The sequence below is a fragment of the Epinephelus lanceolatus genome, chromosome 4 (assembly GCF_041903045.1).
Source record: "Epinephelus lanceolatus isolate andai-2023 chromosome 4, ASM4190304v1, whole genome shotgun sequence".
Lineage (NCBI taxonomy): Eukaryota > Metazoa > Chordata > Actinopteri > Perciformes > Serranidae > Epinephelus > Epinephelus lanceolatus.
Genome location: NC_135737.1, coordinates 15775702 through 15802063, shown reverse-complemented (window position 1 = coordinate 15802063; position 26362 = coordinate 15775702). Strand labels below are relative to the sequence as shown.

The 26362-nt window shown below is 41.4% G+C and overlaps 1 protein-coding gene across 4 annotated transcripts in view; it reads left to right on the top strand.

Moving 5' to 3' along the window:
• The first annotated feature begins 82 nt into the window (after nt 1-82).
• Nucleotides 83-26362, top strand: part of gab2 (GRB2-associated binding protein 2) — a 44128-nt gene continuing 17848 nt past the window's right edge. For 2 of the 4 annotated variants that reach the window (XM_033631816.2, XM_033631814.2), the window contains exons 1-2: nt 83-469; nt 17694-17994. In XM_033631816.2, the coding sequence (XP_033487707.1) occupies nt 398-469; nt 17694-17994 (373 nt within the window). In that variant the 5' untranslated portion in view covers nt 83-397. Of the gene's footprint in view, nt 470-17191; nt 17328-17347; nt 17531-17693; nt 17995-26362 lie in introns of those variants that run through there. The other 2 variants (XM_033631817.2, XM_033631819.2) reach the window with 2 other exon arrangements.

Below are 26362 nucleotides of genomic sequence, written 5' to 3'. Positions count from 1 at the left end.
AGCGCAGCCCATCCCTCTCTTGGCTCGGTGGGCGTGGTGTGAGTTGGGAAAACAAACTGCAGACACTCTACGATACTTCCTCACCCTGCATCAGTTGAGTTTCCCCGCGGCTCCTCGTCAGCTGGCCGCGCGTAATTCCCCAAGAGTCGAGTTGCGCCTTTTTTTTTTATTCCCCAACTGTGCTTTTGCGCGCTGGTTGTTGCGCACAGTACCACCAGGAGCGTCTGGCAACATCTCCGACCAGCACTACTTTGATTTTTATCAAATGGGGGGAGCAGACTGCACCAGTGAGAGCCAAACGCCGACAGCACTTTGAACAGGCAAGCCTTGAGGAGCCGTCATGTACTAGTGACAGACGGCAGTTGTAAGCGAGAAGAAACAGCAGACACTGACAAACATGAGCGGCGGTGAAATCATCTTCCAGGGCTGGCTGAGGAAGTCACCACCGGAGAAAAAACTGAGGAGATATGTGAGTGAATTCCACTTTGGCTCAGTTTCTGTGTGTTTATGAGTTGGGTGCAGGAGTAACCGAGTTTACCTCTCCACCAAATTGCTGTCTTTTATGTTCTGTTCATCTGCATCTCAGAGAAGTGTCAGATATTTAAAGTCCACTTGTAGCAGGTGCATCCCACCACCATCTGGACCTATCTTGTCTTTACAATGACCCACAGGAGGCACCACATGTTATGATCCTGAAATATACTGTTTTATATGAAAATGCACTTGCCAGGTTTCACATAGGAGGCAACCCATTGTGGGGTCCTGTGACAACATGGAGGTAAGCCTGTGTAATACCCGACAGCTGTCTATAATTTTGACTAAACAGCTCACAGACACAACTGCCATTTGGCTTTATCCGATCATGGTGAGGTAATGTCTAATCAGGCATTGATGTGACCAGTTTTCATCTTGGCCAAGCCGACTGATGTCACAACAATAGTGACAACTGTACAGCACATGAGAGCCTTGATAAGGCTTTACAAGCCAAAGCTGCTAGTCTCTCGCTGGGTGCTGTGCAGGGGACTGGCTACAAATCAGATAATAGGATTTATGGAGGCAGATAGAACCATGAGACAATCTCCTATAAATACAGCTGTCCACTGTTTATGTATGGTGTTGCGTTACCAGGCCCCTCCATGTTCCTACTAGCTGACTTTGCCATGATGTCATCTCTCTGTTTCATCTGGAAATCCATCCTTGAATGTCTTCAAATGCAGCCCCCCCCCCCCCCCCCCCCCCCATTGTCCTGTCATTTCCTCATTGTCTTCCACTTAAAGCTGGCTGATGTTTACACAGAGACCACCGTGGTCTGTATGGAACAGCAGCTGCAGTGGCACAGAGGAAAAAACTTGCTTGGTTCATAGCAGTGCTGTATAAACAACGAGGAAAAAAAAAAAACCCTCACAAGGCAAAATGGAGCTAAAATAATGGCCTTCCTCAGGCAAGAGAGCAGGGAGCAGCCTCTCAGCCCTTCTCACCCTGCTTCTCACCCTGAGCAGTAACCTATAAACAACTGCACACACACACACACACACACAGTTTGAGCCAGAAAACAGTGTCATGAGATGGAGTGTCCAGAACAGGCAGACTTGTGAATGTGATAATCTGTCCATCTGAAATTCCTTCCACTTAAAGTCAGGCTATGGACAATCGGGGCTATTTACTCACCAGTATTGCTGTCATCTGACATAGTTGACGTCCTAATGTAGAGGGATATTTTCAGATACTACTTTCACAGACTCTCAGACATTCCAGCCTGAAGGTGTGTTGTGTTTCTCAAGAGACATGGTGGCAAGTTTGATAGGTCATTATATTGGAATGAGCTGAGGAGGTGTGAGGAATGTATTGTTTCAGAGCCGTAACCCACGTGTTAAATGCTACAGTTGTGCCTCGTTTAGGAGATTATTTGCAACAATGAAGTTGTAATCCTTAACAACATGTTCCCTGTCAATATTCCACCCCTTTCTACCACAAAGTCCTCCCCGAGCCAGATGAGGCCTGTGTTTGTTAATCAGTAGTCGGTTGTTGGAATCATTGGTTATTGTATTCAAAGAAAGCCTCCTGTGACCTTCCACAGATGGTTTCTGAAAATGTGGCGCACAGCTATGCAGTGTAAAACCCAGTGCAGGGCCATGAGAGAGTAAAAACTGGTACTACCACTGCAGGCCTGGCATGCAAATTATATGCAAAGACAGGGCAGGCAGTTGAAGCCTGGATACAATGGGGGGTAAAGACAGGAGACAACATGTTTATGCTCAGTAACAAGCATGACTAGTCCTGGTTAAATGCTTGCTAATTGTTTACAAATGCTATTAACTCTCAGCTGTGACTCACTCTTTCTACAACAGCTCCTTGCTGCACAAACATGATAAACTTTCAACCCCCTGCCCCCGTCCCTCAAACATGGGACACTGCAGACGTGTGTAGTCACTTTTTTCACACGCGCTGAACCTCCACAAGCAAAACAGTTGCGCTCTAATGTCTCAGCGCTGCTAAATGAATCACTTGGTTGGAGTGTATCTGTTCTTGGGGGCTGATCGAGGTTCCAGAGGTGGGCAGTGTTTGGAGGGGAGGTGGGAGGGGCCTGCTTGCTTTTGTTGAACAATGTCCAGAATAAGCAGAAGGAACATGAAAACAACTGACTAATCCAGGACTTACCCAGTGCCTCTTGCAGGGTTCTGTTGAGGTTACTTTACTCATCAGTCAGTGGTCAGACGATATGCTGCATCATGTCTGTTACATTCACCTCCACACAATACTTTATCTGTAGGCGATAACCTATCAGATCAATATGCTGTCAAAAATAAATTTCATGGTGATTTCATCCTTGGCTTGTATAAACAAAAGTACGATCGTCACTTTTACCTCTTTATGACATCCAGTGTTGACATATGCATAACAACAAGTCCTCTAAATGAATCATGCACGTATGAGCCGTACTTTGCATGCACGCTATGAATCATACATGTGACGTGTCATACTGTAAACAATTTAATTCCTGCTCTCAGGTTGGGATCAAGCTGCTGTTGGTTAAACCCTCCCATCTGCCCGTTGTTGTATCTGACATCACAAACATGTCTGTTCACATACAGTAAGGCATTGCCACATTCCAGACAGATCATATCGGCAAGGTGATAGCTTCTGCTTTCTCCCGCTGCCAGTTTCTAAGGGCTTTACCGTCTTGTCCTGTGCATGGTACATCCAAGGAGAGAGGAAGAGAGGTGGTGGTGTGGGTCTGGGGGGGGGGCTGGGGGTCGGCGAGTTTTTAGTGGCAGGCCTAGCAGAGCAGCAGCCCCTGTGTCCCACTGTCAGCTGCCGGGTCTGCCGTTGTTTTGCAGAGGGGCTTTGGGAAGTCCTTGCCCTCGGAGGTCAACGGAGAACGCCTCCCAGTTCCTGCTTTGACAGACACCCAGCGCTCACACAGACATTTTCCTTGTTCCACTTTATCTGTGGGCCCTAAAATGGGCCTTCCCCCATGCAGCTACAAACTGGGGTGGCTTTATGTGACTGCGGTATCAAAGTCAGATTAGTTTATCATTGTTGGATATGTTCGCCTAACAGGATACTTGTGATTGACACGAGGCTGCAAGGCTACAACTATATTCATTGTTGGTTAATCTGTTGATTATTTTTTAACACCATTTAAGCAGCATAGTGCCTTACTGAGGTCAGAAATCTCTTTTAATCTGATTGTTTGATTGTTCCAATATCCAGCAGAAAATAGTGGCAAATGCCTGTTACAATGTCTCGGAAGTTAAGGGTGACACAAAATTGTGCAAGTAACAGTCCAAAACCTAAAATGCGGCATATTCTCACATTTAAGACGCTGGAAACATGGAACGTTTGGGAGCGTTTTTTGATACAATTGATTTTTTCTTAGCCATTAATCTCTCATCACAACAGTTTTCAACAGTACATTGACAGTCTTACAATTGTTTGTCACAAAATTAAACTTTCTCAGCCTTATCCTCTCCAACACCAAGTGCATCCATTCTTTCCCATTCATTGTGAAAATCCCAGGGTGGCCTTGTTTGAACCTTTGTCATAATATCCTGTCCTTTGCCATGAACTCTGGTTTAGCCTGTGTGTTTTCTCACCAAAACTTAATTATTGCACCACTAGCAGATGCCAGACTTCCTTTGGATGGTACCTACAGGAAGTGTTGTGACAGAGGTCCCATGACAGGGAGAGAAATTAAAATGGTCTGTGTGTGTATATAAATGTATTTCCATGTATCGAGACTGTATCAGCTGAGCTTAAAGTGCTGCCATTCTGAAAGGAAATTAGATCCCATTGATTTTTCTCTTGTGATTTGGACGAGCAGTGAGAATGTTTTTACTTGTTTGCTGAACTCTGAGAAAGTACACTATCACAGGGGTGATGGTTTCATTTAATGATGCTAAAAATAAAAGAAATGAGTCACACTACAACAACATGGATCGTATACAGCTGACCAAAACAGCTTCTGGGATTAATCCATTTTTATATCAGACCTTAGTGCTGACGCAGAGATCATAAATGGTTACAGCTCAGGAGAGCATTGTACCAGTGAGACCATAAACAAATAGTTAGTTTGGCATCTACAAGATGTAGTTTGATAGTATTCTGAGTGGGGCTGCACAATATATATATTTTTGATTATCATTGAGATTAGCTTGTGGGAAAGAATGCAATATTGCAATTTGAATGAAACAGGAATACTGTCTATAGGCCCTTTTTTAATGTCTGATATACGCCATGCTGTTTATTATTCACGGCCAAATAGACAGAGAGTTCAACGATAGGCATTGTCCGATTGGTCAGAATCTGCATGAGTATGTATCTGAGGTTTATTAGACTCGTGCTGTACTGTAGTGCCATACTATTCTGCATGTTTGACAGAGGAAAGTGTGACAAGATGAGTGCAGACTAAAGTGCAAATGTCAGAGAAGAACTGGTACCTAAAAAACATTGCACGTCAGCTGTCTGGCAATATTTTGGATACAGGAGAGATAACCTGGCACAAGCACAGGTGCTGTGCAAGTCTGAGTCAACAGTACACTTTAGTATCTGTTACTATATGGCAATTAATATCATTATCACAATATTCAACGTTATTGTATACTGCATATTTGACTTATATCGTGCAGAGGAAAAGCAGCATCAATAGGCCACTGATTATAGATATATGGTTTATTTTGTGTCCATCCAAGTATGGCTGTGAGCGTCTAATTTCTCAAGAGCCCAACACACCAACTAAGCGACTAAAGGGAAGTCTGGTTTGTGCACTGCTGATTACATCCAAACACACAGTCATATACAGGAATCATGCTACCAGCTGGTACATGTGCTGTCATATGACTGTCATTAGATTGGCCTTCTGAAGCAAATGGGCTTTGCAGTTGTGATGTCAGTCAGTAGAAATGCCTTCTGGCCTCCCACTCAGCAGCGTACGAAGACATAAAAGTCAGAATGGTATAAAAGGTCATTTAAGTATTATTAGTAAAAGCATAAAGTTTCATTAATGTTCATAAAGTATGAATACCTGTGCTGATATTTAAGGTTTCAGTGTGAGATACTGTCTTTGGTGTGACCAGAAAAAGGTAGTTGACCATTATCTAATTATCTTGTTTAGTATTTATTTACCCAGTGACAGTTGGCTTAGCACGCTTGCTCTTTTTGACCAGCACACTGCTTTATACTCAAAACAGTTGCTCACAACAACCACGCCTCTCTGAGGCCCCCCTGAGCAACTCTGTTAGAGTAGGTTGAGCTCAGATTCGCCATGATAGTAGGTGGTGAGGGACAGGAAACTCATATTTTTGAGGCTCACATATACCTAGAAACACAATTGAAATAAAAATACTTTTAATAATGCAACAATGCAATTTACTACAACACTAGACTCCTCTGCAAATAACATAGGTTGCAATAGCCATCAAATGCTTGCAAATGTGAGATATCTCGAAATAGGAAGGAGAATGTGTTGTTCCCTCGGCACAGCATATTTGTAGATAGTGATATTTATACATGTGTTCCAGCAGGCGGAACCTTAGGTGGTGGTTATTTTCTTCCTCACAACATGTGAATGTTGATTGTGAAGTAGGGCTGTGATAAAACCTGAAAATTGTCTGGCTTTGCCCTTAATGGTGCACTACATTTGTGAAGTGCACCATTGTTATAAATCAAGGTCGTGATGAGTCTGTAAAGGTGGAACTCACAAGGATGTAGACTATTTATGGAGTGATTCACTGTAAAAAATAATATATTTTAGCCGTATGTAACAGCAGCATACATATATCTACAGTACACACATTTTCTCTTTTACCAGTTGTAAGAAATCTCGAGACATTTAATGTGACAGTCAGAATAATCCACGGAAGCTTTGGGGACCTGCTTGCTGCAGAGAAAATGTAATAACAAAGATGTTTTACCAGACGATTAACAGGTGATGTACTACAAGGTGAACTCCTCTCATGGAAAACATGACACATGGCAGAATTAAAATGAAATGGCACTGGCCAAAAGGACCATGCAATTTTGGATATCAGCCAAAAGTTTGAGTGTGCATCCCCTGAAAATGTGTCTCTGCACTTGATGATTTGAACTTGTTTATAACCCTCGGACACTTTGTGCCTTAGTGAAATGAGAGCTGACAGTCACATTGGGCTTTATTTGAACCAGCCTAGGATACTGTATGAACTGTGTAGGCAGATGCATCGTGAAACTTAAAGACTAACAGCTGTAAATATGCTAAATTTAGAATGATATGTTGTTTTCCTGTTTCGTGTGAAGCACTTGATATGCCACAATTGAATGTAGGAGTTGGAAATGTGTAAGCAAAGCGCCTTTCGTCTGAGGTCGTGGTAAAGGTGGTTGTATTAGTCAAAATGTACACAGGCACATGTGCGTGCTTGTAGCGGTGCATCTCTGTAATTAGAACATTTTTTTGGATTGGTTAGCTTCCTTTAAAGTGTGAATTCTGTGTATCTCTAATATCGACATGTCTTAGATTCTTCTTTCTCTGAAGATCCAGACAGTGATGAGTCATTGTAGTTCAGTTGTAGGAACTGAATTTCCTACAACTGAAGCTCAGATAAGAATAAACTATGAGTAATGTGGCCAGCACTCAAATACAGAACTCACTGCTACACAGCGAGACAAAATAGGACAAAGCTATCTAAGATCAGCAGAGACAGTGATGCAGATCACTGACCTGTGAGTCCAAAGATTTCAGGTGACATATTGCACCCACTGGTAGGCATCCTGGAGTTATAGACATGACATGAAGTAATCTGGATGTTATAGTCTGATTTAATCTAACTGTTTCTAAACAATTTCACCACATCAGTCTGGCTAAATATATCCTCTGTAATTTGGTTTATTTGCTCATTTTAATGTGCCACTGCCATATCAGAAATTTCATTCATTTTGTATCTGCTTATTGCAGAAAACATGAAATTCCCAGGGATGCAGTGAATGACGTCCAGTGGTGCAGGTTTATGGGCTACACCCACCTCTTTTTCTGTCCGTTTACAGTATACTCACCCATCAGCCAAAAAGCTGTTGAATGATATAGCAGAGTATACCCACTCTCTCCTCAGTAACCTTCCCATCTACCTAGTAGTACACCTATCTCATCAGCTACCACTACAACACTGGTGACATGTGCTTGTTTACACAAACGAAAGTGATATGGGAAATGATGACTACAGAGAGTACTGACTCCAGTGTTATTATTGTAAATTCTGACACAGTTGATATCTTTCATCATATTTAGCATTAAAATGGTTTCACAAGTCACGGAAAATTTTTATCTTTTTCAACCACTTGCCATGCTGGCATTTGTGTAGACAAAGACACACTATTGCTTTGGGGAACATTGTGTTTTTGCAGCATGCAGTTACTAAAAGAATACAACTTCTAACTGGCACCACAAAATGTTTGCATGGTAAAACAAGCCAATGGCAAAGGAGATACTTAGCTGGGCTGATAATTTATCAAGACTAAAACAGTCATTGCCATTTGAATTATTGTAATTGCAGTTAGTTGCCTTGAATAATAACAGAGTGATCAATTGAAGTGCCAGAAAAATGTACAAAATGTTCATTAAATGTGCCAAATATTGATTATACTTCACTGATGTCTCTTGTAAATGACTTTCAGATCATATTCCATCATTGAAGTAGTGTATTTATTCTTTAAATGAATTGTGAAATTATTCAGGTGGCACACTCCAGATTCCATACTGTACTGATGACTACATTAGCACTGCGTGCATGTCGACATCACTAATGACAACGTGTCTGTATTTGATTGTGTGTGCTATATTTTCCAATGTATTTGCTGGTCATACACACAAGATCCTGAATGCAACGTCAGTGACTAAATAATGATGCACACAGGCGTGTGAGGAGAGTAGCCTCAGGCACTGTGATGGTGCCACAGATTAAGGTGTGAGCTCTTGGCCTTGTGTGTAAACATTTCTACTCTTTGGCACTGAAGAGACTGTGTCAGAGAGTTCCCTCCCGCTTTAAGTGTTGTGCTTTATCCACCGCTGTGCATCTAAAGCTACCTTAGAAGGAGCCAGAGAGACCAGGAGATGCTCACGACGCGCCCTCCGTACACAGACATGTATGAGCCGCAGCAGATGGCAGAGGCAGGGGAAGTAGCACAAAGAGTTCTGATTAAAGATAATGCTCCCCGTTAGTCAAACTGTCAGAGCGGGCTCACGCTACATAAGCCCAGCCTTTTGCTGATACGAAGACACGGCAAGAGATTACTCATTTTCCTAATGATGGAAGTGTTCGACTGCAAATTGAGGCTGATTATATCTACTGAGAGCTTTTGAGAGGCTGTTTTTCATAGGATGCGCTACAGATTTCGCAGATCATTGCTCCCATGAAGCGAGTGAATGAGCACTGTAGGTACCAAATTCAGCATCCCTCTTTATCATCATCACACCTGTAGGATGGAGCTTTCCATCACAGTCACATGACGGCATTGTATGTGGAATCATATTTCCTATAATGTCATGAAAGCTGAGCCACATCGGGTTCTACGCTGCATGCACTAAGTGGGTTTCAAAGTTGATGTCTTGCTTAAAAGGAGAATATGAACTTGGCAATTCCACACATGAGGGAAACATCAGGACTTAAGTGTTGCTGCCCTGTCTGTCTTGGCGCTCCATGGCTAACCTCCCACCTTCTTTATTAACACACAAGAATTTATGGGCCTTTTTGGGTCTTATCTGCATGTGCTATGTCTTGCAGCTGCCGGCCCTCCAAGGTCAGTGTTTTGACTGTTGTGAAACCTGAGCAGTTTGATTTAAACTGCAACGATGCTCTAATGCATCCGTTGGACTTGAAACGCCTGTAGTTTTTATACTCTAAGCAATTTCTGTTTAACATCTTTTCATGTTTACTTCTCCGGGTACACGGATGGGACGGAGTCGTGTCCGACCCAGGAGCATCTGGATCTCTTCACCGCTCGAGACAGATAATGGGCTGGAGCTGCTGAAAATGCAAAATGGCCACACGTTGTTGGCACACTGTAAGACTCCTGTTTTGTTTGTGACGTGAATTTATTGGGAGTGCTCCAGAAACGTGTGTTATAAACTTTGTCTGGGACAGCTGTCTGCTTAACATCTCGCTCCGAGCCCAGATTCAGAGCCCTGTGTAAACTGCAAGACTTTCAAGGAACTTCCCCACGCTCCCTCACGTCTATTCATGAATTATTTAAGCTCACTGCTAAATAAACTGATATCACAAAGGTAAATACAGATACGTGACACCTGTCATGCACAGAAGAGGAACATATTTTAGTGGACTATCCATATCTTACATCAGGGGTTAGAAAACATCCTCATGTTCTGCTTTCTATGATTTTTTAGGAAAAGCTTGGAAAGCGTTAGGTGTTTTTGTGCTGTGTGAAAGTCCAGATGATACTCTTAGAAACATGACTGTATTGCATTCCCTCACTTGCTGAAACTCCCATCTGTTCCTGGAATGTGGGCTGACGTGTGACCCGCTATTGATTAGGAGCACATAATCAGTCCTCTGTCGTCATTGTCTGCTGCAGCCCGCCTGGCGTTGTCCCCTCTCACCGCATTAACCAGAATCACAAGCGTTTAGGCATTCACTCATACAATCGTGGCCATTATAGCAGTCCCACCTTTTTAATTCATGCATTGCAAAGTGGTCCTCGCTGCTGTTCTTTTGTTGAGAGGTGTTTTCTGGAAAGATGAAATTCTAGCTGTATTCAGGCACCAGAAGGGACAAGAAATGAAGTCACTGATGTGCTAAATATTCCTCTTTTGTTCTTCGCTAACTTTGAGAAGCTGGGAAATGGCACCCACATTGAATGGATGTGGGCTGAATGCATTACAGGGAATTCTTGTGGGAGGACTGTGTCTGCTGTCTTTATTTAGAACCAGTAACTACACTAGGATGAGTGAAATGAAATGCTGCATCATGCTACATATGAGCGTCTGGTTGTCTCCTAGAATCATTCATAATACAGTTTAGTATTTAACCTTCCAAAACAAGGTTACAATGTGCCAAGGATGGGTGATATGGAGAAAATCAAATATTTTTACTAAATACCTCAATATCAATATTGCGGTTATATTCTAGGATTGACTATTGGTGCTTTTACAAAATATTTACATAGAGATTTTTGATAAATTATCATCAGTTACATGGATATAACGACTAAGTGGATAAAGGTAAATAATAGAAGGTCAGAGCAGGTCAGCCACGAATCAGAAGATCGGTGGTTTGATCCCCAGCTCCTCCGGTCTGCATGTTAAAGCATCCTTGGGCAAGATACTGAACCTCATATTGCTCCTGATGGCTGTTCCATCGGTGTGTGAGTAAATGATTACTAAGTAGCAGGTGGCACCATGTACTGTATGATAGCGTGTGTGAATGTGTGTGTGAATGGGTGAATGTGACATGTAGTGTAAAAGCTCCTTGAGTGGCCAGCAGACCAGATGTCCAAGTGCAGTCCATTTACCATTTAGAACAGCTAGAGCAGTCTGGTAAGTTCAGAAAATCACTTTACTGTAATGCAGCCTTTAAAAACAGCAAAAGACAACACTAACCATGTTACAGTATCCAAATTCTAAGACGATATCTAGTCTCATATCAGGATAATGATGTAATATTGATATGTTGCCCAGCCCTTTGAGTTGCTTTACATGGAAAAGTCAGAAAATATAAATTATAAGTTAAGATGGGTATAATTTCAAACCCTGTGCAACACTGTAAATGAGTGTCACCCCTCAGTGATCTCTCAGATATAAAAGGTTGAATGAATGAATGGTTCCAAACCCATTTTTCAAAGCCTAACATATTTTTCTACAAAAACGTCTTTCATTTTTCCAAAAAATCCAAACTAATGGCTGCAAAAATGTTCAATATTATCAATAAATGCAACCAGACATAGAAGAACATTATTTAAATAAGATACAAAATTAATAAGTCAAAGAATAATCATAGAGCTTCCAGATATGTGAAAGCTCATACAGATGTTTGGTTGCTGTGCATCGTTATTCTGAAATTATATAATAAAGATCCCCCTGACCATTTTCCCTCCTCCTTGTAATTGTCTCCATGCTCTGCCCCGTCCCTCAGAAGCCCACCAGTGGGACCTGTGAGAACCCTGATTGGATCCCTCTCACTTCACCTTTTACTATAATTAAGCAGTAATGGCCCGGCACCAATGCATTTTCATGCAGTCTCATCACAGTGTTGTTGGTGTGTGTGTGTGTGAGTAAGGCACATCTGTGAGCACTGATGTGCCGCCGCTCAGATCAAACGGGAGACATGTTGCCTGAGGCGCCCAGTCCCGACTGTAGCTGAGCATTCAGTGTCACAAGAGGTAAATGGCCTCACCACAACACGTGACCTTTTACAATAGCTGGCAATGGAAGAGAAAATGTACACAAATGAGGTGGTTACAGCAAAGCTCTGCCGCAGCTCCACAGTGCCGGTGTTTGTGCAGCTGCGTGGTGTGTGTACTGCAGCAGCAGGTAAAGCAGAGGAGGCAGAGTCAAAGACAACTACCTGCTGTCTCCTCCTCCTGCTTTAATAGGAGGAGAGGTAAACAGGACTATCCCAACCTTTAGCCTGGATAACATGTGTGTTTAGTTTGGATGTTTGCTCATGCACATTTAAAAACGTGGACTAATGCTTATCAGCCAGCCTGTTGACACAGCCTACTACTACACACACCATGTATTGCTCTATTGCTGTAAAAGGCACACCTTGGATAATTGTTTAGGCCACGGCCATCTCCATGCTCAATCGTCAGTGTTACTAGGACAGTAGAGCGATGAGTTGTGTTCAAAGATGTGACATTGGGCTTGTTTTTACAGCGTTGGATTACATATGCGCAAAAGAGGAAATGATTGCTGCGACTTATCATCCGTCGCTGTGTGTTTATCTCCTAAAATGTGGTATAAAACCTCAGAGAACTCTCAACACATACCAGACAATTGTATCTCCTTTGTATGAATTTGTTTGTTTTCCCACAGTATCATTGTTTGCACGCTGCCAAAAATAGAGCAAAACATGTTTACTTATCAACATGCAAAGAAACAAAAGGAATTGGCGAGACAAACCAGTTTTGATCCTATTTTTAGAAGTCAACTCGCTGGAAAGATTGTTTTGTGTGGTTTTGTTATTAGAGGTTTTCCTTCCCAGTCATCGAAAATAGATGCAGACGTGTGATCCTTTGTGCTCCACTGTAGTCTCTCTGTATCTGTAGCTGGCTGCCATCAGCACGGGACAAATGAGGCTATGTTGGAACAAGGTAAGATCAAGCCTTTATGGGATGATTGAGTGAGACTGAAAGGACTAAGCGCTGTGCGTTTATAGATACGGATGGCTGCTCTTCTTCTTGGAGAGCTTCAAGCGTTGGCAGGCATTTTTTTTTATTACAGTCTAGAGTTGAGACCCTTAAAGTACAAAAACCAGGGTGTTTTAAACTTAAATATTTACAAGTTTTCACAAAGTTTACTGTTTTCTCATTGCCAGTAGAATTTTTGCTTTGTGCTTCATGATGTTTTTTTTCTGCTCAGACTTGACCTTTACATGACTTTGATCTCCATGTAAGAAAGAAGCAGAACATGATGAAGAAATGCCAGTAAATGGGAGTTACAACATGTCCCATGTTTTTGCAAAGTGCTCGAACAATAATGGAACTCTTTGATATCGTGTTAGTTAGGGGTGTGATGAGCTGCTCACAGCTCAGTGGTCCAGTGGACTGTCCAGTCCAGTTGTTAACAAGGGCAGTGTGTCTCGGCTGGGCCCTTTTTTCCCCGAACAGTGATGCAGCTTAAACCGAAGCCATGGGGGGGGGAGGGGAAAGTTGGAGAGCTGGGAGAGTTCAGCCTAGTTTTACAGCTTCAGCCCTCAGTGCTTAGACAGTGATCGATGGGCTTAGACATGCTCTGTAGGACAGGCGGTGGGTGGGTTAGCTCATTTTGTTGTGTCCTCCTCCCCCATGATTTACTTTGCCAGTGAAGTTTGCTCAAATTTAAAAGAGTGCGTGAGAGAGGGAGGGGAAAAGCTGCACTGCCAGTTGTGTTCTTGAAAAGGCTGATACGAAACTAAATGCACTCCAGATATTTTCTTTCATTTCGCATGCAGGGTTTCTGCGAGGAGCTTAACAGAAAGTGTGACAAAGGGAAACATTATTCTACCCCCTCATTCACACCGAGCTGTAAATTAATTTGTTCTTGAATTAGGCAGCAACTGCTTTTCCTGTGGAAAATACTCATTCTATTTTTAGTCTGATAAGGCCTCCTAAATGAGTTGTCTTTCCTTCGTGGTTGAGAGCTGTGGCTGTCCTGGGTTAATATGCTGGCCGCAGCTGAAGGATGCCAGGAATAACCCAGTTGGGTCGTACTGACCTCTTGAAACTGGGCAGCACTCCAGATCTCAATTAAGTGATGCTCTCTCTTTCCAGAAAAGGCAATAATATTTAAATGGGGTTTGCAAGAGTTATAGCGACTTCTCTGTGAATGGTGTAATGGCACTGAACCAAAGAGCTTTGTGATCCTGGGAAGAAAAATATATGCGGTGCCCTGTGTTTGTTCCTCTGGAGGAGTGTGATGACTGCGCTGTGTTTGTATGAAATAAGTTCACACCCCAGTGGCATCATTTAGAGAGAAACTTGAGGAGTAACACTGTTGACGTCATAAGAATAGAACAGATTCCAAAGAAGTCAACAGTGTTCACAAGGTTACACACCCTTTACCAGTATAATGTGACGTAGTTATCGTTCATAACAACCTCCCACTGTGTGAAATGACCTAATACAACTGCACAACTCCTCCGATAGCACTGATTAAACTTTGTGAAACCGGGGTGAGTGTTAAGATGCACACAGCAGCACGGCTCTGCTATCAACATCATTAAGGTCATACTGCCTCCAGCTTTTATCGGTCTATCTGACAGAAAATAAAATGAAAAAGTCTTATACCCCAATACCTCAGGAGTGCTTCAGCTACACACTGAAGATGCGATCACAATCTGCACTTCCTGGGGAAAAAAAAAGATATAAAGAAAACGTGTTGCTGCCTCCTCTTACCTCTGCTGACTTCTCTGAGGAGAGATAAACAGAACTGCTAAAATGCTGTAATAACACTACAGTAACATTTTGTTAAAGGAATGATGGTTCTCATGATGCGTGAGTCACTTTGTTACATATTTAAACACCACTTTTTGAAAAATAAAGATTTTTTCAGTATAGCTTAATCTTAAAGGAATACTTCACCCCTAAATGATCATTTGTATGTTAAATACTCACCATGTGTTACACTGAAGTAGGGAAGAAATTGAATTGAAGTCATAGGGGTCCACGTTTAACAACTGCGAAACTGTATCAAAACATGAGCTTAGTATTTCCGAAAAAAAAAGAAGGATTTTTTGGCAAAATCATAATGTTTAAAATGCTTCTACATAAACAGCACAGGCGCACTACTTGTCTGTGTGTCAGACAGTTTATGTAGAAGTGTTTTAAATAGTAAGGTTTTAGCAAAAATGTATGTGTTTGTGAAGCACTGAGTGTACGACTCCATAAATGAGACTTGAATAATAGTGCATGAGTTGTGTGAGAGTTTGTAAATTGATGTTTTATCATGGTTTTGCTTTGTAAACTCCAACCCCTATGACTTCAATACATCGAGAATTTTCTCTCTTTTTGGATTCTTCGTTCACCATGGAGGCATGCAAGAACAACAAAGCTTTCTTCTCAAATTCAGTGTAACATGAGCTGAGTAATTATTATACAACAATCATTTTCAGGGTGAAGTATCCTTAACAGCAGCAAAGTACTGTAAATTGTTGTTGAAAAAGTGTTGAAAATGCCCCCAACTAAGAAATTTCGCAGTCAATGAATAGTCGTCATTTAGGGCCATTGGTCGACTAGTTGCCCGCAGCTTTACGATAATATTTTAATTATTAAATTATATATTTTGGGCTGGTCAACACATTGTTTGCATTAAAGGTCTGAGAAAGAATAATATCAGTAACATTGTTAAGACTGTGCTACATTGCAGAGAAATACAAAACCGTACTAATGAACCTTCATTAATATAGGCCTATATTTTATCTACAAGTGCACGTCACACACTGAGCAAGCCGCCTGTTAATGACACTGTTGGAAAAGCAGTAATGATTGTGCTGAGTGGCTAATGGGCATGTAGCTATTTCCATGTTTCAGATGATACGTCATGTTTGTAGTCGACCAATGAAGATGAGTTTACACATCACCATGGGTTCGTCCTTCACCTTCTCAAAATGATCCCACACTTTTCCCACATTTCCTGCTCGACATGTTATTAACTAGCCTGTGTAATAACCGCAGATACCAGCCCTGTAAATTAACATGACTCCTGTCTGACTGCTGATCCTTTGAAATTAAATTCCCACATGGCCCAGTCATATAGGTTTTGACTTATTTTGACAAGGTGCAGCTCCAAAGAGAGTTTCACTTTTTTTTTCTTTTTCTTTTTTCCTGCAACTAATGAAATCTTGCCGACCAATGACCTAATGACCTTTCCAGTCCACTAATGTTTGGTTGACTATCAGGGGGTAGCCCTAGTGGAGTATCTTTGTTGTTGTACTATTGGTTGGACCAAACAAGAAATTTGAATAATCAGGAGTAGCAGCCCCATCTTGTTTTTTTTTTTTTTTGACAAATTGGGAAATGTAGAGATAAATGGTTGGGCAGCGGTGTTAATTACCAACAGATTACTTGAGGGAACACCTGCATCTCTTGATAAACCTGTAAACACAGTTTGAGAGGTAGGAATTTTTTGGAGAAGAGCATAATCTTATGTCACCAGTCACTCTTTAATGGTTGCAGAAGCACCACGGCAATGACCACTGAGCAGAATACAGATTACATCTTTATGTAAAATCACAGGTGTAGCATTAACAATGGCTCTGGTTGTGTCCCAATGTCTCAGTAAGCCATGACAGTGTGACAGAGCCAGTATACCACAGCGCTAAAACCGAATCTAGTAAATACACCATCATTAATTTTACCCCTAAAATGCCTCTCAGAGGTAATAGCCTGTAAGAAAATTCTGCATGCATATCACCAGAAAAGATTAGAAACACCTCTGTGAGAAGCCCAGGAGAGATGCAGTGCAATCCATTTCTGTGCCCTGTGTGTGTTTGTGCGTCCGTATGGTGTCAGTCTAGTTTGAGGGGGGGGGTTGTGTGGGGCAGTTAGCCTTGCAGCAGTGTCTGTGTTGATGGAGAGAGAGGGGGCCTGCAGGATCCTGTGTGTCAGCAGCCTGCATGTGAGAGACATTGCCTGGCGGAAGTGCATCACTGGCAGATGTCCAAAAACCCTCCTCCACTCCCCCTTTACTCCCCCTTTCCCTTCCTGGTCTATCTTCCTCTTTTGTCTCTGAGCACAGAGAACACAGAGGCCTTTTAAGACAGCCACTGGGAAAACATATGGAGGCCACTGTTCTTCCTTTATGCTCTTCCAGTTGACAAATACAACAATGGTGTTGTTGGTGTGAAATCAACATGTTAGATTGTAGGTTTCTCGCTCTTACATCATAACTGCTTGCATCGTTGGAGCATGATCTTCTGCCGCCTTTCATGTGGTTATGACAAGGGGTGTTTATTTACACTCTCAGAGGAAACTCCAGCTCCAGTGGCACAATCATGCAGATGTGGGTTGATTATGATTGGAGCAAAGCAGTGCCATTCACCAGTCCTTGAAGTGGGAGGAGTCTGCAGTCTTGTGATGAAGTTGTCATGGAGGAGTTGTGCTTCTCTCGTAGCTCACGGAGGGATATCAGCACAGGAAATACGTTGGTAGGGAGCAAACACCTGCTGCCTCCCCCTCTCTGCAGCCTCTAACACACACACAAACCGCACACAACCACATGCGTGCTAAAGTACAATAACCTGCTCAAGTAAGCAGACTTAAGTTTCTCTGAAGTGCGTTTGATCAACAGTTAGCATCACAACTGAAGTCCAGCTGAGAGTGTTGCTACGGCATTCGGCATCACTATATAGTAAGAAATCAAACTGAATCTGTTAAATTGTTGAGTATCTAAAATGCAAAAGTAATAATTCTCCACCAACGGACATAAATGATTTGGCTGCAGTGACTCACAGGGTAAGTGCTTTCTTTTTGTGCACCGAGGTCATGTTTTTCCTTTCAATCTTATTTCCCAGGCATGGAAGAAACGCTGGTTTATACTCCGCAGCGGCCGCATGAGTGGTGACCCCGATGTTCTCGAGTACTACAAGAACGACCACTCCAAGAAACCCATCCGGGTCATCGACCTGCACTGCTGCGAGCAGGTGGACGCTGGCCTAACCTTTAAGAGGAAGGAGTTCCAGGACAGCTTTGTGTTTGACATCAAGACCTCAGACCGCACTTTTTATCTTGTAGCTGAGACCGAGGAGGAGATGAACAAGTGGGTCCGCTCCATCTGCCAGCTGTGTGGGTTCAACCAGTCGGACGACAACCATGGTAGGAAACCCTGACCTGTCCTTATTGCTCTGTCCCTCTGTCACTGTTTCCGTTTATCTCTCCACCATCTCTCTTTGTTTCCTTTACCCGGGTTAGTAGCAGTGTTCTCAAATACATTGATTTATCGATTCATAATCTTTGAGTGGTTTCAATACTCATCATCTGCACCAGCTGCGCTTTCTTGCTCTCTCTTATTGCTTATGTTTACTACAGTCATTCTGCTACGAACCAAGAAAAGAAAGTCGCTGTCATGTTATAGCCTTGATGTATTTATCTATTTATTAAAAAAGCTCAAGTTTTATGCCCACAATTTTACTTTTTTCCAGTGGTTTTCAAAAATACATTGATATTTTTCAAGGTATTATATCAAAGTCAGTAATTCCAGTATCGTGACAGTGCTTGTTAGTGGTTTTGTAATTTGTTAATTAGGCCAAAGTTTTAAATGTGCTGATTAAAACTCACAAAAACATCTCAAATGGGCTTAAATGACCCAACTAGCCACTTTATTTATTTAATTTATTTCTATCCATCTTTTGTTCAGCTCTGCTGCACTGTCTTGAATTTAAATATAGAAACAATTAGTACAGTACAAAATAATGCTTTCAGTATGGTAATACGTCGTGCTGAAATGATGAGTCAGTTAATGGATATGTCAATCAGCAGAATATAAGCGACAAATTTGATAATCGTCTAATTATTCAAGCCGTTTTTTAAGCAAAACTTGCCAAACACGTGCTGGCTTTACTTCTCGATTATAAATAATTTGCTTCTTTTCTCTGTTTTATATCATTTCAAGTTGAATACTTTAGATTTTGGTCTGTTTTTTGGATAAAACAAGCAATCTGGAGACATCACATTACATCACATTGCTGTGGGAAATGTTGATGGGATTTCTCCACAATTTCCTGACCTTTTGTAGACTGAATACAATGTGCACAGTATGTGCAATGTAATATACTGTATCTCTGCTGAATGAATAGAATGTGTTTTTGGTGTTTAAGGCACATTAGCACAACAAAACAAAATACAATAACTCCTCCCTTTCATTAGTCTCTTACTGTGCTTTCTTGTGTTATCTGGAACAGCTTGCATCTTAGTTTTCACAAAAGCTCAGCAGCAGAGGTCCAGCCACATGATATCATTGGCAATTGTGTTTTTTTTTTTTTTTTTCCATCTTTGTTATTTGAGAGAGTGGAATAGGAACATCCCTGCCAAATAAATGGACACTGTGTCTGAGAGTGTTATTGATTTTTCTCTTCATTTGTTTTGTTAAAGAAAGGCTCTGATCTCTGCCTTTTGTATTCAGGATGAAGGAAAGGCTTATTGTTGAAATGGGCCATTTTAACAGTTAGCAGCAGATACAGAGGCTCAGTTTTATGTTTTTGTCACAGCATCTGTTGTTGTTTTCTCTTCTGCAGGAGAATGGCTTTTTTTACTCTGGGGCTATCGATGATAAGAGAAAAAAACGAATCCTCTAGTGGCACCATAAACCACATCGGATTAAAGCGCCTATCAGACAAGCCATGCTAATGATAATATTTTTATGCAGTAATGTTCTTATGTAAAATGTCTTCTGCCTGGGACAGAGAGGACCAGTCCTTAGATCCTAGATTTGCCTTGATTACCTGAATTACACCCTGCTATGATCTGCCATTAAAAAACAAATCCACTGCACGTACGATGATGACTCATATGTAATCAAACACCTAACTCTCCTTCTTTACGCAGTATGGGGGTCAGATACCTTTTTTTGGCAATGAGATAACTGACGTGCTATAATAGTGAGCATGAATGTGTTGTGCAGTTATCATACTGGGTTATTTTAGCTGATGGTAACTTAGGTTTCAGTGGTTGTGGCATCAACACATCAGTACACACTCAGTACATATTCAGTATGTTATACGAGAGTTTGTGGAACATACACTCCTCTCATATTCGTCTTCCTGCCCATGCAGATTGCACTCATGATGTTGTTTTTCCCGCCATCTGGCAGCTGGTGGACGTTAGTCTTTGTGCACATGGTTGATCATCTGTAACATGCAATATGTCCAGGTGTGGAATGAAAAACAGCTGTGTAATAATGCTCTCATCATGAGGGGATCCCCCCGCTCCAAGTTCAATAATTAGCGAGGTCCTGTTCTGAATCTCAAACTGTATCAACTGTAGCCAGCGGGGTGTGGCTGGGAGAACGGGTTGGGGGAGTGAGAAGGGTTATGTCATGACAGCTGCGTTAGTGATTGCAGTCCCTTCAGTGCAAACATCGCATCTGGCTTTTTTTGGTCACGTAACTGTGTTTTCAGTGGAATGTGTAGTTCCTGTTTCTGAGAAACTTCATCAGAACTGATGCTGCTGTCTTCATCCAAATGCATTTTTCATACTCTATTTTCGTGGGTGGCAAATTATAAATAGAATTTGTCAGCAACCCTCTTTGTGCTAGCTCATTCTATGAAAAACCACTTGCAGCATCTTCTAAGCAAAATCCTGATTCTCAGCATTATTGGTGCCAGAGGGCTGTAATTTTCATACAAATCCCAACTGATTGTGACAAGCATCACAAACCAAAACTAACACATTCTTCAAGTGTTTCTGTGCTCTAGACAGGCATGAAAATCTTACACAACTCGTAAAAGATATAAGCCTCCCTTGTTCTTATAGCACTCGATATCTTTAAATGCTTAGGTCATGGTAGTAGTGGTTACAAATGTTCCGTGTGTGCATGTTTAAATTGTTAACTAAACATCCTGGAAAAAGTGGTAATGTAGATTATATTCTTTCATGTGTCTGTTCCTTAAGGGCATAGCTGCTCAATTTACCACTGGTTCCCTATTACGTCATGACCGCTGTCTTGTGTGTGTGGAAAAGCTAAGAAATTTATTTGCAGAAGCAGCCATGGATCTTGAGGCGTTTAATAAGACTCATTCAGAGCTGACCCACTGAAATGATAGACCCATCAGCTGATTGTGTTTGTGCACTGATGCTTAGAGAGATGTGCTTCTTCTTCCTGGTGTCTCATTTTCTGCTCTCGATCTTAAACACACACACTTTACGATCAGTCCACACAACATTTACCTTCCTTGTAAAACCAACTGTATGCGTGAGAGGCTTCTCAGGCCAGTGTCTTTTCCAAGGAATAGGTTGTTGACTGTCATGCAGATCCGTCCCTCTCTTCCTCTGAATAACTCCTGCCTGCTCCCCTGTGTGGGATCAGATTGTTGTCACTGTGGCAGTGAAAATAAATACTCACCTCCTCAGAACTGTGTTCATCAACACTGGCCGAGTGCAGAGCCAGCTGGTGTTTTATAGGTTTACTTTTTACATAATTGGAAAACTGATATGAGTGCTTGTCTGAAACAAACTGTTATATAATGATGCAAAAAGACATTATGGTTATAACAAGAATGTCTCACAGTCCTTGTCAAGTCTGTTTTATGCATATAGCCCACAATCTCAAATTTGCCTCAGAGGAACAGAAGAGTTGTAAAAAGGCCAGCATTTTTAGGGCATTTTTCATTGCTGAATAACTTGAGGGATTAGTCGATTACTTAAATTGTTGTTGACAATCAACTATGTATTAAATTCGGTTCCAGGCTGCTCTGATATATCCATAAGCACCTGGACAAACAGTGCTGCTATCTGTATTTTTGTAATGTTTATTCATTCTAATATAGCTGGCATATTCAAATTCCTAACTCTTACGTTGCGTAACTGTGTTTACATTCTATGCTTACCGCTAGGGGTGTCGTGATATACCAGTATTGCCAGTACCAGAGTGCTGCAGCGAGACTCCTCATTGGTACCAGAAAAAGAGACAGCATTACACCAGTGCTACTCATGAAATACAGGATTGATTTTAAGGTTCCTTTATTTGTTTTTAACGGTGTACATGGGCTGCCACCCCAGTACATCACCAAACTTCTCTGCCCCTTCTCTAACTCTAGGCCACATCGATATTCAGAATGTCTGTCCCAAGATCATTTAATATTTTAGTATTTTATTATTCTTTTACATATGAAATTGATCTTGTCAGTTTTATTTTGTGTACATATAATATTTGTGCCGTTCAGGTGCCACTCAGGTAGCACGGTGCTGCAGTGGTTAGCATTGTCACCTCACAGCAAGAGGGTTCCTGGTTCGAACTAGGGGTGGGGGGTTCGATCCCTTGGGTCGGAGAGCCCCTCTTTGCGGAGCCTGCATATTCTCCCCATGTCAGCGTGGGTTTTTTCCGGGTACTCCGGCTTCCTCCCACCATCCAAAGACTGAATATGAATATAAATTGTCAGTAGGCATGAATGGTTGTCTGTCTCTATGTGTCAGCCCTGTGATAATCTGGCGACCTGTCCAGGGTGTACCCACCTCTCACCCAGTGTCAACTGGGATAAGCTGCAGCCTCCCTGCAACCCCTAACAGGATAAGTGGTTATGGAAAATGAATGAATGTATGTATGCCATTCATTTTAATTTGTACAGCACTTGGGTTAGGGTTAGATTTGATTTTGATTTGATATTGATGTCAACCATGATATTTAGAAATTAAATATTGGTGTGATGTTAATAATACACATATGATAATATTGTGTAAATAACTCAGTGCCTCTTAAATAAAATCTGTTTATTTCCATTCCCGCTTTGCGCCATCTGGTTGCCTTTTCACTGCCCATTAAGTATAATTGCTTATTTTGTACAGTTATAGTCACAGACTCTCTCCCCTTCTCCCTACACTCAAATTTTGTGTAATTTGTTTGCCAAAAAATAAAATTAAGAGATAGTATCTTAGTATATAATGACGAAAACTCTGTCTGTGGGTGTGTCTGTCTGTGTGTGTGTGTGTCTGTTCCACGTTTTTCTCCTCACTGACTTGGTCAATTCATGTGAAATTTGGCACAGTGGTAGAGGGTCATGGGAGGATGCCAATGAAGCAATATTACATCAACTGGCCAAAGGGGGGCGCTATAGCAACTGATTGAAATTGCAAACTTTGAATGGGCATATCTCATGTCCCGTGTGTCGTAGAGACATGAAACTTTGCACAGAGATGCCTCTCCTCATGAGGAACAAATTTGCCTCAAGAACCCATAACTTCCGGATATATAGATTTTCCGCCATTTTGAATTTTTTGAAAAACACTTCAAATCGATCTCTTCCTAGGAAATTTGACCGATCTGCATGAAACTCGGTGAACATAATCTAGGGACCAATATCTAAAGTTCCCTCTTGGCAAAAGTTGGAAAACTTACTAAAACTGAGCTTCTATAAGGCAATGAATATTGCGGAGGGCGTGGCTCATCACATAAAGGTGTATAACATCTCAAGGGTTTCACCCATCACCACGCAACTTTGTAGGCATATGACCACACATAATCTGAGGGGACCCCTCCATTATTGACCTGATCAAACAAAGTGGGGGCACTAGAGAGCTAATTTCTTATCTAGGCCTAACTGTCATATCAGTTTTTACTAAACTTGGTAGATATGTAGAACAGGACGCCTTAAGGTGACTGGAGAAATTTAATTCTAATTGGCGACTGGGTGGCGTTATAACAACAGAAAAATGCTTAAAAATGGCTAAAATGCAACCGATCGCTGTGGCTCCCCCTGTGGCTGAATGTTGTTGTTTTTTTCTAATTTTTGGTATGACTAAGTCATGGTATGGTATGCTGTACATAATCACAGAAATTGTCAGTGTGTCATTCTGTCAGTTAGTCAGTCATTCTACCAGTGCGTCCCACTCTTAAGTCAATACAACATATAAACACTTTAACTATCTGCCTTTCAACGTGCTACCTCAACTACTAATGTACAGTTTTAGCCCACTAACTATCCCACTATTGGCAATGGTACTACTGTACCTTCAATAAAGCAATCGTACTATCAAATTCACAAAAACTCTGTCTGAATACATTTCTCTTCTTAATGGGTTCATTTGACTATTTAATCTGTAATTTCCTATGACCTGTATCCCAAACACACACCATGTGAAACTGTACAAGGACAACTGAGCACTCAATGGGTATGGACTAGTTATTATGATTTTCTTCTTTCAAAATTTCCTGGTAATATTGTTATTGTGAACTCTTGCAGCAATGATAATTGTGTGGTGAAAATCTGATATCGTTCCAGCCTTATCTCCAGTAATGGCTCACAGGGCAAGACATTTAATAGTGTGGGCTCAGTTTCTGAGCATTATTTTGTTTATCTGTTTCTGTGAGCTTCTCAGAAACTGAAGGACCTCAGTTCTTCACAGTTCAAGTTTAGCTTCTGGTTGCGAAGCAGCATGAAGGCACATCACCACCAGACATGTGTTGACCAGATATTTGCTCATCCGTCATTATATGTACAGGAAACTCAGAAAACTTGAACTTTTATTTCTGCAAAATAATAAAATAACTGCTGATTCTTATTACATCTTTTCTTGTCAAGTCTTCACTTTTTGCATCCAATTTATGGAGAGTAGTGTGAATAACAGTATCAAGTATCTGTATCAATTAGCAGTATCAGTATTGATATCCACCCCTAGGATCAACTAGTCAAGTAACCAACAAACCATTTCAGCATAGTTTGTTCCCCCAAATGAATTTATCAAAGCAGTGTACATTTATGACAAAGAAAAAAAATAAAGAAAGCTTCCTGGTTACTGCAGTCACATGGCAGCAAATCCTACAACACAATCTAACCATGTGGAAATTCTCAGCACATTCTGAAAATGCTTTTGCCTACTTCGACTGGCAGAAACTTCCTGTCAGTAAAAAGGTGTACTGATGCTGATGTCACTAAGCATGTGTGCAAGTGTTAGAAATAGAAATCAAGTATGTGAGAGGAGGGCCCTTCCCGCCTACATCAGTATCCTCTTCCAACATCTCTGATCTTGATCTTTGAGTCTGTGAACACACAGTGCTCATGGAGCTGAGCCACGGCTTCACACCAGCAACACATTAATAGTTGTTTAACACACCGAGCTTTTATCAGCTGATGCCAAAACATGTACTTGTGGCTTTTGCGATTATAGTCTGATGAAGTGACTCAGCTATGCGGATGGTAATTGGAGCTGATAGAGGATAACTGTTCACAAACATCTTTAGCAGTAAAGGTATTTTGTGGGTTTTCCTTCTGGCAGACAGCTGCAGATCTGAGCCAGTGTGTCACCTAACAGACTGGGATTTCCCTCTCTAAAAGAAAACAAACCATCTGAGAAGTTAGTTCCTCTTATGGAAAGTACACACACTGACGAAGACAAACAGAAGAAGCACGAATGCCAAGTTATGCAGATGATAGCCTGTTTGTTTTTATACCAAGACAGACAGAAGGTGTTAACCAGACGACATCAGCCCAGGAGTCTAAGATTTATATTGATTGCACTCTGCAGCCATAATGTTTCATACTGTACACAATGTCACATTTGTTGTTCTAACACAGCTGCAGTGCCAACAGGAAGTGTAAAATAATTGTCAAATAGGATTAACCAGGCTTAGCCAGACAATAGCAAGTCTTAAGGAGTGTACAAGTGATTGTGTTTCTCAGAGGGTTTCGTTGATACTTTGGCTGTTTCACTGATATCAGCACTATGATCTGGTCTTACCTTTTGTCAGTCAAGAGTTGCCCACTGCTGCCAGTAGTGAGCTGCCTCTTGGGACTGTGAGGAAGGTTGGCCAAGGGCAGCACATGACAGCAGCTCATAGTTACACAACTTTCTCTCTCTTTCTGTCTTGCGTCACATTCTTTTTTTTTCTGTTTCTCTCTCACACAGTTCCCTGCACATTGTCCCTTTCTCTCTCTCTCTCACATACACACACACACACACACACACATAATGTGACCATTTGACACAATAATGGTGTGGCCAATATCTAGATTTACATAACAGAAGATATTTGTACTGATATTTTTGCTATTGACATCATTCTAGGTTTACTTGGAACATTTGTTTTGCAATGGTTTTACCAGCTGTGTCCAGCAGCTGATTGGTTGGTTGATCCACAGAAATATTCCCACCATTTTGCAGCCACAGTTGGCTAAAAGCAGGCATGGCAATAGGTTGATGATTGCATGTACGTAGGTTGCACTGTAGCAAATTCACGCTTGTTTTTTAAAGGTTTTATACAAAAATTGAATGGTTATTCTCCTCAGTAATGATGAAAAATACTTTGAATTAATCTTGATGATGGCTGTGGAGATGGTTTTGGTTTTATGAGCTTATATTTCAAGATATTTGCCTCCAAAACACATGCCTAGGTGAATGTAATTTTGCAGTTCCTCTGTTACTCTGTATCCACACAACACACTTTCAACAGTTTACATATTGACTATTTCTTCAGTAGTAAGTAGTTCTTGTGAAACTGTGTTCACAGTGAGGTCTGTGGGTTATCCAAAGTGAC